The following is a 13,309-nucleotide window of genomic DNA, read 5'->3' as shown; positions in this document are numbered from 1 at the left end:
AGCAGAGGCAATGAGAACAAGAAGGCTGTCCCCGGAAGGCCGCCAAGGGATGGATTCGAAAATATGATCTCCAGTCCAGTCAAGCGAAGGGGTCCCAAAGGGGACACACGGCGACCTGACCAAGAAGTGGGGACCAGCCCCCAAGCGGCGCCCGCAGCAGGTACCTTGCTCTTAAGGAGCCCCTTGGGGCCAACCACGTTTTCAAAGATGTGCTTGCCCACGTGGGCGTCCACGGCCGAGAGGGGATCGTCGAGGAGGTAGACGTCAGAGTCGCAGTACACGGCCCGGGCCAGGCTCACGCGCTGCTTCTGGCCCCCGGACAGATTCACACCCTGCGGAGAAACACGGCAGAAGGGTGGGCCTCCTGGGAAGCCGAGACAGGCAGAGGGGTGCACCGGGTCACCATGCAGCGACCCTCGCTGGAGGCCCTGCAGGACTGCGCCCGCCTCCCGCGGAAGCAGCAGTGGTAACAGCGACATCGCGCCTGCGCCAACGTGAGTTCAAGTCCCGGCTCCAGGTTCAGCCTCCACTGTGAAACCCGTAAAGACAGAACCCGAGCCGCTGGGTGCTGCTGGGCAGGGCACGGTCAGGAAGGCGAGGCCGGCGGCACCACATAGTGCTGGCTACAGGACGGCTCGTGATCTTGGGCCTTCACTCACTGGTGAAGCCGCACGGGCAAGGCAGGGGGGTGCTGCAATCCAGCCTGCGCCCCGCTGGCCAGCAGGAAGGGCACTCTTTCCTAATCTGCACCAGGGCACAAGGACCGCACGGCCCTCCTGCAGCAGATGAGCCAGCATCACTTGCATATCTGGCTGGAGTCAGAGTGGACACCCGCTGGGCTAACCCCCCAACCCCTCCCAAGAGATGCCCACCTTCCCCCCGCTCTGAGACAGGGTCCTGGCAGCCACGTTCATTTTGAGAGTTCCTCTAGTTTACAGCTTTTTGGTCCCAGGCAGACATCAGACCCAAACTAAGCCGATCACATCCTCTCCCTCCAAAACCGGGTGCATGTGTGCCTGGTAAGTCACTTCAGTCATGTCCAACTCTGTGCAGCCCTATGGACTGTAGCCCACCAGGCTCCTCTGTCCATGGGATTCTCCAGGCAAGAATACTGGAGTGGGCTGCCCTGCCCTCCTCTAGGGGGTTTTCCCAACCCAGGGATCAAACCAGCATCTCTTACATCTCCACTAGTGCCACCTGGAAAGACCCCACATTGGTTGAAGTGAAGTCGCTCAGTCGTGTCTGACTCTTTGCGACCCCATGGACTGTAGTCTACCAGGTTCCTCTGTCCATGGGATTTTCCAGGCAAGAATACTGGGGTGGGTTGCCATTTCTTTCTCCAGGAGATCTTCCCAACCCAGGGATTAAAGCCAGGTCTCCCACATTGTAGGCAGACACTTTACTGTCTGAGCCACCAGGGTTACTGGGTTACCACACTGGTTACTGGGACCTAAACAGGCAGAGTGAGGAATCTCCAAGTGGCAGATACATACATTTTTGAAAAAAACAACAAAGCTCTGCAGAAAAGCAGAGATGAAATTCAGAGGAGGAACCAGTCCCTTCCTGAGCCCCACCACATTCCGGCTCTTGGATTCTACACAGTGCCTATAAATTCAGTTCTCACTCAGGATTCTTTGCCACTTGAAAACCCCAAAAGCCCTAATAATTCGTTTGTTTTCTTTCCAAGGAACTGCAGATTTCACTCAAATAAAAGAAATGGCTCACAAAGTAGGAAAGTTGGTGGAACCACTGACTTGTATTAATAACTGAAAATAAGGATGAGAAAACTCTTTAGTCGGCTCCAGACCGTTTGCACTCCCCATGTGCACACCATTTAGCCACCAGGGGGCAATCGAGCAAGCCAGCCAGGCAGAGGGGAAAGTATGTGCAAAGGCCCTGAGATGGGAAGGGGCTCCGGGAGTCATCTGGCCTTTCTGTTCCTCCTTTTCCTCTGCCATTACACAGGGTTAACAGTAAATCCCATCTCTTGGGTTTGCTGAAAGGACAAGATGTGTATAAAGTGTTTAGCACTGTGCCTGGCACAGAGTGATTACTCCATAAGAGTTAGCTGTTGTATTATTATTTTTATCATTATCACTGTTTTGAAAAGGATTGTGGACATTTGAACCACTGACACCCCTATTCCCTGTATAGTGCCAATGGTCATGCGACTTTTTAGTCACAAGGCTGCAAAAGTAACACGCACCTCCTGGTCCTTTGTCTTTGGGTTCAACCAAGTGATTTGCTTCATGGGTAGAGAGGATGGTGTGCTTTAAAAGACATGACATTTTTGTTGTTGTTGTTCTCTTGGGCTTCTGCTGCTGCCATTGAAAAAGCCTCCCCCTGGGGAACTGCTGTCCCCTCACCCAGGCCCTAGGAAGTAGCCACACGGGGAGACCTGTGCCAACCCACAGCCTGGAACTGGGCTTAGTTGGCCTGCAATGTGGACCAGAGCCACCCAGCTGAGCCCAGCCTGAGTCACCCAGTCATGGTTGACCCACCCATAAGTTGCAAAGTGTTTAACATCATAAGCCACTGAGATTTTTTTGTGCTTGTTTGTTACACAGCAATAGCTGACTGATACAGGGGCCATGCTGAAGTCTACTGACCTTCTCACCAATCTCTGTCCGGTCCCCACTGGGCAGGATTTCCAGGTCTGGGAGGAGGGCGCAGGCTTCTATCACAGCCTTATAATACCGTTCCTGTAGCTGGCGTCCAAAAAGGATGTTTTCTCGGAGAGAAACGTTCTGAATCCAGGCCTGCTGCGGGACGTAGGCCACTGAGCCCTAGGTGGCAAACAAAGAAGGCGGCAGGACAGACAGACTTGGTTAACAAGATAGCAGCCGGCCTACCCCTGTCCAGGAAGGCCTTACTTCACAAGATACCTTCACCACATCTATGGTTTCAACAAGAGGGAAACCAAGTCCCAAAGGACTACAGACACCAGGGCTGGGATCAGAGTCCATTCTAGGTCAGTCACTGGCTCCAATAATGAGAGTTTGAGAGTTGAAGTCCTTGTTAATGAGATAATAGTTATGTATTTAGTAACTAGTCACTGAATACCAGCAAACGAAACCCCTAGCTCTCCTACACTGCACACCTACATCTTATAAAATACTGTATGTCGTCTACATGCTAAGTCGCCTCAGTCATGTCTGACACTCTGCAACCATATGGACCGCAGCCCACCAGGCTCCTCTGTCCATGGGATTCTCCAGGCAAGAATAATGGAGTGGGTTGCCATGCCCCCCCCTTCCAGGGGAATCTTCCCAACCCAGGGATCGAACCCTGGGTCTTTTATGTCTCCTGCATTGGCAGGCCGGTTCTTTACCATTAGCACCACCTGGAAGCCCCCACATCATCTATATTTCAACTTAAGAAATTTTTTAAAATATTTAAAATAAAATGAATTTTAAAAGAAACAGCAACAAAAACCTCCTGGTTCCCAAGAATGGGAAGTACCTGAATTAAAAAAAAAATTATTTTATTATTGTTGTGGTACAGGCTAAGAGAGAAAAATATGAGACTTTCAGAAAAGTCCTTTAAAAGGAAGACTTAACCTATACTGGAAAAGAATCTGAAAAAGAATATATATACACATTTATCTGAATGACTTCACTGTACACCAGAAACTAACACAGCATTGTGAATCAACTATAATCCACTTAAAAAAAATTTTTTTAAAGGGAGACTTAGTTTGAGACAACATTAAAAGAACCCTTGAGATTTCCTTGATGAAATTTAAGCAAAGACATCTGTATAAAAACTGTCGATTTCTAAAGTTGCTGTGTATTTCCACATAATGCAAGGTGTCAGAATGGCATAAGAACAAAGACTATGAGGAGGGCATTTGTTTCATGTATTTCAGTAACCGGAAAAACAATTTTAAACAAGACTGATAGGTGAAAATAAGCTGGTGTGATAAAGAGAAGAGGAAAGAGCATTTCAGTCTGAGGAACTGCGTGAGAGGGAGGCAGGGGACAGACAGGCTCCAGGGTAAGACATTTACACGTGGCCTCTGCCTGCATTTCATGGGGGCTGAAGAAGTGGGCTTCAGGTTGGATACTTACAACTAGTCTCCTCTTTGCATTTCCTGAGACAAGAGAGAGGTGGGCTCCAGTTAAGGCATTTACAGTCAGCCTTCTATTTGCCCTCCAAAATGGAACAACAGAAACAGCATAAGTAGTCAGTCTTTGTATTGTAAATATCCTTAAGATAATAGTCATGGCCAGGACGTAGAAGGGCAAAATCCTGTCTGGGTAAAGGATTAAGGGATCTCCACTCCCCTCCTTTTTCTGGAACAAAGGAGACACTACACCTGCATGGGAAGGCTCCTTAGGGTCAAAAGTCAGAGGATAATGAGTCTTACCCCTCCCAGAAGCCTTCACTTTGAGATCCATCTCAGCTAAGGTGTGCACACCTCAGAGGAAGACAAAGACCTGGAAACCTGCCCCCTTATAAAGGATTTAAACTTCCGAAAAGCACGACTCTCTGAGTTTGCCCATGCACCTTTTTGCAGGCACTTTTCTTTTCAACAAACTTTTTACTTTACTCATACCTTCTGCCTCCTCTCCTGAATTTGTTCTTGACCGAGTGGGCAAGAGGCTAGGGACTCAGGCCCTAACCGCTGGCTCCTGTGGTCCAGGCGTCAGGACTCCCAGTTCAGCAAACTAAGACCTGGCTTGCCAGTTACTGCTCACTGCTACGTGCTGCAGGCTGCCGCTGACTGCTGTGTGTCCAAAATCAAGAGGAACTTGGCAAGTCTGAGCAGCAGGAAGGCCAGTGTGATGGGACCATGATGTGAGAGGAAGACAGGCAGGAAGGAGCTGGGGGTGGGAGGGGACTCACACGGGGCTGGTGGTGTGTGTGTGTGTGTGTCTGTGCGCGTGTGTTAGTTGCTCAGTTCAGTTCAGATCAGTTCAGTAGCTCAGTCGTGTCTGACTCTGCGACCCCATGGACTGCAGCCCACAAGGCTCCTCTGCCCATGGAATTCTTCAGGCAAGAATACTGGAGTGGGTTGCCACTCCCTTCTCTGGGATGAGGAGTATGAGTTTCACTAAAAGGGCAAAGGCGAGTCCTCAGAGACTGTTAAATAAAGGGATGTAGGAGGATGAGGCTGGAAATGAAACCCAGGGAGCCCAGCTCTTCATCTTCATTCTCAGATAAATAACCAAACTGCTGACTCCAATATCCTAACTTAAAGTGGCCAGACTGTCACAAAGCCTCACTGCAGAACCCACAGGTAATTCCCACAGTATGCATGAGCCCTACCAACTAAACTACTGAGACAAAATAAACATTTTAAACACATTTCCTGCACTGTCTTTGTTGTTGTAGTTAGTTGCTCAGTCATGTTAGACTCTTTGTGACCCCATGGACTGTAGCCCGCCAGGCTCCTCTGTCCATGGAATTCTCCAGGCAAGAATATTGGAGAGAGTTGCCATTCCCTTCTCTGGGGGATCTTCCTGACCCAGGGATCGAACCTGGAGTCTACCCACATTGTAGGTAGATTCTTTACCATCTGAGCCACGAGGGAAGCCCTTCCCTTACCAAGGCAAAATAACCAGTCACAAATAAATCTACAACCTCATCAAACCAAATATTCAAACACCCTCACTTTTTGGTTCATCATCTCTGTATTCAGTGGTTCTCAACTGGGGGTAATTTTGCCCCCCAGGGGACACATGTGACAATGTCGAGAGACACTTTTGGTTGTTAGGACTTGTGGCTGCTTCTGGCATCTCGTGGGCAGAGGTCAGGGATGCTGCTAAACACCCTACAGTGCAGAGGACAGCCTCCACAGCAGAGAATGATCTGCCATGAAATGTCAATAGGGCTGCGATTGTGGAAACCCAGGGTTAATCAAACAGAAGGCAATGTGGATCCCACCATGATCCTAAGTCTTCTTCCAATTAACCTAGCTCATGCTGCCTATGAACCTTACTTTATAACATGTATTTGAAAGTAATGACAGATCATTTCTTAAAAGAATAGGTCCAAGGGATCTTCCTGACCCAGAGGTTGAACCTCTGTCTCCTGTGTCTTCTGCATTGGCAGACAGGTTCTTTACCACTAGTGCCACCTGGGAAACCCTCATTAGTCTGGACCCAACTATCATACACTTCGCTCATACACATTAGGCTCAAGGTCATATGATCATCAGCAAAGAAAGGATTTTGCTCTGAAATGAAAACTATGGCACAAACCAGCATCCCCCAGAAGTAGACTCCAGGAGACAGTAATCTTAAGACATAAGGAGTTGCTGTCTAGGCAACAAAGAGGTGCAGGCAAATGTGTCGGGACACGCAGGATTAACCAAAGTTAAACAGGTTTTTTTTTCTCCCTGCAGGACTTATCAGAGTGTCCAACAGGGAAGGAATCAGAATCTGTACTACTTCCCAAGCTTGTTTGAGCCCAGAACTCTTTATTCCCTAAACAGTAAGATGAATTTGCTGCAGACCATGCTCCCGGAAATGCTGGTATCAACAAAACTCTGTAAGAAAATATCCCCAACCCCAGGGAAGGGTCTTGGGGGCGGGGGACAGAGCTAAACGCCAAACAAGGCTCCTGATTCTGACGCGACACATCTGTTCACTAAGGCAACCTCTTAAACTCTCTCCCAAGACATTCCGCAACTTAGTTCAAAACACTGTATATTTAAAAGCAGTAAAAACAGTCTCCCTTTAGCCCCATATTAAGAATCCAACAAACACTGAGAATTTAAATAAGTCCCTTAAAAAGAATTCTCCAAGGAAATATTCCAATGACATCAATAAAAAATTTTAAGTGTTGTTACATTTGCCAAAAGAGATACAAGGAGAACCACAAAGAGAAAGAACAAGCCTGAAAGAGCCATGCTTAAGGAGGCCCCGGGATACACACTGCAGGGTGGCAATGGGGAGGGAGTTGAGGGCAGAGGGTGGACCAGGGGGCATTTGTGTGTTTACTGAATACTTATCCAGTGCTGACTACATCCCGGGCACTATTCTAGGTGCTGAGACACAGCAGGAACTAGATGACACCACAATCTTGCCTTCTAGGAGGGCACAGAAGAAAAGGAGAACAAAAGTAGTTTCCACTTGCTTAACAAGGTCATAAAAGGTCATAAAAGAAAACACCGCATCGCCCTTTGGCCTTCCCCTTGGCCGGGAGTTACCTGGCCCCCACCCAGGTCTCCTACCTTGACAGTCACGTGTCCCTCCACTTTGTCCATCTCGGCCAAGAGTGCTGAGAGTAGAGACGATTTCCCACAGCCCACCTGGCCCACCACGGCCACCAGGGAACCTTCCGGAACAGAGAAGGTGATGCTGAAACGACATGACACACTCTGGCTCAGATGGGGGAGCCTGGCTTCCCGACACTGAACGGGCCCCGGGTGGGGAGAGAGGGAAGGCAAGGTTGTCCTGAGTCTTTGAGGCCTGGATGTCACTCCCGCTGTTTCTACAACTAGCTCATTAGTTCAGGGAACTGTCCCAGAGGCTTCTGTGCCAAGCTGCATCTTAGGAAAGATCCCCGCAGGAGCAACCGAGATAGGAGAAGGGGGCTTGAGTGGAGAGGGATCCACTTCACCTGGGGGTGTGATGCAGGTGCTCAAGGAAGGGGGCGTGTGTGCTCAATCGCTCAGTCATGCCCTACCCTTTGCGACCTTATGGACTGTATCCCACCAGGCTCCTCTCTCCATGGGATTCTCCAGGTAAGAATACTGGAGTGAGCTGCCATGTCCACCTCCAGGGGATCTTCCCAACCCAGGGATCGAATACACGTCTCCTGCACCTCCTGCTTTGCAGGTGGATTCTTTACTACTGAACCAATGGGGAAGCTCAACAGAGACCACCCCAAAACCTAGAGGAAAGGTGAGCATGACCCAGACACCTGGGGACAGCCTGAGGAAAGGCCCACGGGTGTGAAATCACAGGTGTGACCATGAGTAGACATGTCGATGACACAAGATGAGGCAGGGAGTGGGAGGTCAGTCCTGAAGAGGTGGGTGGGTGGCGTCCAGACCCAAGAGGGCCTCAGAGGACACGCTTCCCAGCTGGAAGCCAGAGAGGAGGGCCTAACACATGTGAATCAGAGTTTCAAAAACACGTCTCTACTGACATTGCCCTTTGGCGGATATAGCAGTAATCAAAGTATTGGGTTGGCCAAAACGTTTGTTCGGGGTTTTCCATAAACTGCTACAGAAAATTCCTGATGCACGTTTAGACCAACCCAATACAACAGGCTCAACACTCTGGGCAAAAGGGGGTATGACACCATATGGGACCATGGCTAGCCTTCCACGGAAGACAGCAAAGTGGGGTTGGAATCCCACCCACTGGGGGAGGGCAGGCACGTCCAGGGCCTCCTTGGGTTCACCTACATCGGCTGCATTTTCCAAGCGCTGCTATTATGATTTCAACATATTGGTGGACAGGCTGATAGCTTTTGCTCCCATTATTCAATTCTTCATACCTGCTATGTGGTCACACGGATTGTTCTTTTGATCTATGCTGGGAGGGGAATGGATGAAAGGGCCAGGACAGAACAGCCAGCCCAGTGAGGAAGCTCCTGTGATCATCAGGCAAGATGGGAACATTTTATAGGTTTGGATGGAGAAATCTGGGGTAGGTGGGGGCCGAGGGGTGGATATTCAATGAGTGAGGGAAGGTGACGGGAATAAGAAGGTCTTTGAGGCTGGAAGGACAGAGGGACAGAGGCATAGACACAGACTACTCACTTATTAAACAGGACAAGAGAAAAGCTAAAGTTGAAGTGGACGTGAGTTAAGTTAGACATAAGGAAGAACTTCCTAAACATGCAGTCCCATCAAGGGCAGTGTTACACAGACTCGTTTCTCCAGAAAGTTTGATCTGCCCCTCCCCACATCCTCAAATAAAATACAGCAGTAATTTGGCTACTCAGTAAGGGGGCAACTACTTAGGGGTATGGGGGGGATAAATCTGGCCCATAAAAATGTCCCGTCTGGCCCTGTGATGGGGGACTCCTTAAGGAAGTCTGAGAGCCCCGGAGCAAGGCCTGCAGTTGGAAAGAACTTAGAGGCATTTGACAAGTAGCCAGGGAAGCAGGTCAATTCCCAGGATGCTGTGACTCAGAAAAACAAGGACTGGGGTGGGCAGTGTGGGAAAGGGTGAAGGGGGCAGCTGGGGGAGAGGATGGAGAACAACCCAGCCTGATATCACACGTGAGCGGACAAGTTATCACCAGACCCAAGCCTTCCGGCCACCATCACAGCTTCCGACCCACCCAGCCAATCAGTGTGCGCAGTCTCTTCTGGCCCAGTGATTGGCTCAGGCAGAAACACGTGACCCAACCTGGGCCAATAAGAGGCAAGTGGGTCTCCTGATGACATAGGAGGGACACCTGGAGTGGATGGGGGCCATGTGGATCTTGAGGGAAGAGGACGTCTGAGAAGGAAGCAGCACAGATGGCTGGGGAACAAGGACACGAAGGAGAGGCACTGTCTGAGTCCCTGGATCACACCAAACCTGAAAGTGAACCCTGGCAGTTATGTGAACCAGAAGTTTCCCTTTGTTGCCTAAGTCTATCTGGGCAAGGTTCGAGTCCCTCACAGTCTGAGGGAACCCTCTGAGCCAGGCCCACGGTCATCTGCTCCTCCCCGAAGCTCAAGCAGGTGCGAAGGGACCTGCCGGATGAGCCGAACTGATGCTTAGAAAGGCAAAGTGACCCATTCACGGTCACAGAGCTGGCACACGGCTGGAATTTGGACCTGCGTTTGCCCAGAGCTCCGTGGTTCTCTCCACATCCCACTTACCCGTGCAGCGTGGGGGGGTCATTCCTGGCCCACGTGAACGTGGCGTTCTTCACGGTGATGCTGTTCATGGCTCCAGCTGGAAGGCACCAGAGATAACATGTCAGGCGCAGGCGCAGCCATGGCCTACGCTTGAGCAGCAGGCCCTTACTTTTTGTTTTTCCTTATCAGGTAGTTCAACTCCAGAGGCTGGACACCCATGCCAGGCATTATCTGATCACATCAGTCACTGTTTCTGAAGAACTTCAACCAGCAGCTCTGGAGGCGGCCTCCACCCAGAGGGCCGAAAGAAACCACGAGAGGGCTCTGCCTTTGAAAGATAGGAGGCCGCACAATCTGGGAGAGTCAGGGACCCCCGGGGCCTCCTACACTCATTCCTGGGAGCTTCCGGCAGCTCTGGGGGAGGGCAGGGGTGGGAGCGGGTTGAGCAGAAGCTAAGGTCACAGGGTGTCAGCAGCGCCCGCATGCAGTCGCCTGTGATCAGCTCAAGCTGACCCATGGCCCTCATTAGACTTCCAGGGCCCCTCCTTTAATGTTCAAAGTGGGGTCCCCACCCTGAAACTCCTGGATTCCGGGGCAGCCTCCTAACTCACCTCCCTGCATCCCATTTCTCCCCTCCTTCAGCCACCCTGCTCAGGTCAGGGCAGGTCGGTCTTCCCCTCAATACTAACCTCTGTAAACTGTACAAACTCAGGGATGGAACTGGAAATGGGGAATCGTGGCGGGAGAGGGGAAGGCATGCCAGACAAAGTTTGCCTAAGGGACCTACCTGTGTCTAGCCCCTCTGCCTGCATCAACATTCCCTTCTTTTATTCTCTTTTTACTCCATGCCCCTCACTTACACAAACAACTTCTTACTTAAATGATGAGCCAACTTGAAACCATCTAAAGAGAAGATGGGGGGCGGGGGGTGGGGTGCTTCTAAGCGGTCAAAAGCAGAAATAAATTGCCCCACCCACCAAAGCAACAAAATCTGTGAGGAGAGGAAGTTACTGGTTAACCAAACTTAACCTGCCTGGCCCCCATCCCTCCCCTGAAACAGTGAACAAGGAAGAAGCTGGAAGGTGCTATTTAAGGAATTTAAGAAAAGCCACTAGAGTCGGTCAAGCTAGAGGCTACAAGACTTGGCCAGCAGCTGCCTAGGGGCCCCCATCTGGCACCCAGAGAGTGTGGATAAACATCTCAGAGGCTGAGCGCCTAAGGGGCTGCCTTCAGAGCAGGGAATCAGGGCTGAGGCCTCAACTGAGGCCTGGACCCAGGCCCAGGGGTTTTCCAGTCACAGTGACTCTTGCTGTGAGCTGACTTTGGGAGCTTGAAAACCTCCTTGGTTGACCCCAAACCCTGGAGTAGATGGCATCATTCTGCAACAGTGTGTGTGTGTGTACATGTCTGTGTACACATATGTGTGTGTTGTGGGGGATGGAAATAACTCGATCCTCGACACAACAGAATCTGGACAACCACAGGCCAGGGAAATCGGGAGGGAGGTTCCAGGAAGTGGTGGTTCTCAACTAGGGGTGACTTTGATCCCCCAGGGACATAATGTCTGGAGACATTTTCAGTTGTCGAACTTGGGATGGGTGTTACTGGCACCTAGGGGTGCTGCTCAAGCAGCCTATAGCACTGGTCAAAAAGTCTGTTTGGGTTTTTCAAAATGTTATGCAGAAAATCTCAAATGAACTTTCTGGCCAACTCAATACAATGCACGGGACGTCCCCACAGCAAAGTGACCCTGACCCGAATGTTGGTGGTGCTGAAGCTGAGGAACGCGGCCCCCCATGCCGACCGCCTCTCACAGACACGGGGAGGATCGACTACCTTGATCTTTGCCAAGTGCTGTGCTGGGTGTTCCACACGCCACTGAGGACATCTGAATGCCTGCTGCTCCGCTCACACGTATACACAGGCTACACTGCCCACGTGTGTACATGTGATGTACCGCTCACATGCATACACACAATCATTCCTCTGACCACATCTACTGGGCTTGGGAGCCAGACTGTGTGAGTTCAAACCCCATGTGGCCATTTCCTAGCTGGAGAAGCACAGGCAAGTTACTTAACTTCTCTGTGCCCCACTTTCCTCATCTGTAAAATGGGATTGTTAATGGGCTCGACCTCACAGGGCTGTTATGAGGAGAAAAATGAGGCAACGCAGACAGTCCTTAGAACAATGACTGACACACAGTGGGTGCTCAGTAAATCTCAGTGCGGAGACGCCGAACCGTGGGTGAGGACACACACTGTGCTGACGGGCTGCGGGTATGAACCCTGACTACTTCTTACTGGTGTGCGAGTTACCCGGGCGAGCGTCCGCATCTGCTGATGGGGGGTTTCCACAGCCCACCCCGTGACTGCGGTGAGCAGTGGACGGGGGGCATGGTGCCGTCCTTAGGACAGGCCAACATTACAAGGGAAGCGGCCACTACCACTAGTGCTGTGAGTATTTCTTATTGAGTGCCTGGAGATCCCTGCTCAGGGGTCTGCTGGGAAAGGATAAATTAATCAGCTACAGAATAACAAGTCTACCAATTAAAGAAAAAACCAAAAGAAAGGCACCGTCCTTTCCATTGCCCAGATGGGGAAAGTGAGGCTCAGCGCAGTGAAGTGACCTGCCTGAGGCGGCACAGCTACAGGGATGGGGTTTGGTGAGTCTCCAACTTCCTTAGCTTGCTCACTTGCCCAGAATGGAATGGAAGCTGGGGCCCTCGGGGAGGGGTGGGCCTCGCCCAGGTGGCTTCTTGCCCGAAGGCAAGATGAGAGAGGTGCACTTTCACCCTCCTGGGAAGGCCTGTAGGTCATCCACGCTCCCGGGACGCACCGTCTTTGATGGGCCGGCGCTGGATGCTGTCAGGGTCCAGCTCCTCGTGTGACAAGAAGACCCTCAGGCGCTTCAGGGAGACGCTTGCCTGCACGGAGAGCAACAACAGGCTGCGGTTATTTTTAAACACGTTTTTGCAAAAACAGACCAAGGCTAACTCACAGTGGTTTCCCCTGGGTGCGGAGAGGCCCACATCCTCCCTTATTTCTGAAGTTTCTGCATTTCCTACCCTGAGCGGATGCCTCAGAAGAAAAAAATAAAATGGGTCTGGGTTCTTGTTTGTTTTCCTTTAAAAAGCCCACAGCCATTACAGAGGAGGGCGAGGGACTGTCCAGGCTGACAAGAGACGAGAAACAACCGAAGGCAATGGTCTTGCTTAAGACAAACTAGATACTCGGAGATAAAGGTGTCCTGGAGGCTGAATGCACTACACAGTGGTTGTGGCCAAGGATACTGTAGGATAAACTTCATAGCTGCTAAGAAACGAGAACTGAATGGCTCCCACCACAAAAAACAAATGATAACCGTGACAGGTGACCGAGGTATAGCTGACGCTATGGTCATAACAGCAGTGCCACAAGTCCATGTATCAAATCACCACGCTGCATGTACTGAACATGCGTTCAACAAAAACAAATAAAAAAAAAAGGCAAAGGTCCTGATTCAAACAGCCCAATGGCAAGGACATTTCTGAGAGATAATCCAGAAAATTTTAAT

The 13,309-nt window shown here is 50.6% G+C and overlaps 1 protein-coding gene across 2 annotated transcripts in view; it reads right to left on the bottom strand.

Moving 5' to 3' along the window:
* The window catches only part of ABCC1 (ATP binding cassette subfamily C member 1 (ABCC1 blood group)), a 149,296-nt gene that overhangs the window by 36,084 nt on the left and 99,903 nt on the right, over positions 1–13,309 (bottom strand). For both annotated transcript variants that reach the window (XM_065924403.1, XM_065924405.1), the window contains exons 14-18: positions 12,593–12,680; positions 9,776–9,851; positions 7,181–7,307; positions 2,610–2,786; positions 165–332 (exon numbers count right to left, since the gene is read on the bottom strand). In XM_065924403.1, the coding sequence (XP_065780475.1) occupies positions 165–332; positions 2,610–2,786; positions 7,181–7,307; positions 9,776–9,851; positions 12,593–12,680 (636 nt within the window). The remainder of the gene's footprint in view (positions 1–164; positions 333–2,609; positions 2,787–7,180; positions 7,308–9,775; positions 9,852–12,592; positions 12,681–13,309) is intronic.

This window comes from Muntiacus reevesi, chromosome 2 (assembly GCF_963930625.1).
Source record: "Muntiacus reevesi chromosome 2, mMunRee1.1, whole genome shotgun sequence".
NCBI classification, from domain to species: Eukaryota; Metazoa; Chordata; class Mammalia; order Artiodactyla; family Cervidae; genus Muntiacus; species Muntiacus reevesi.
This window is presented reverse-complemented; position numbering and strand designations above follow the sequence as displayed.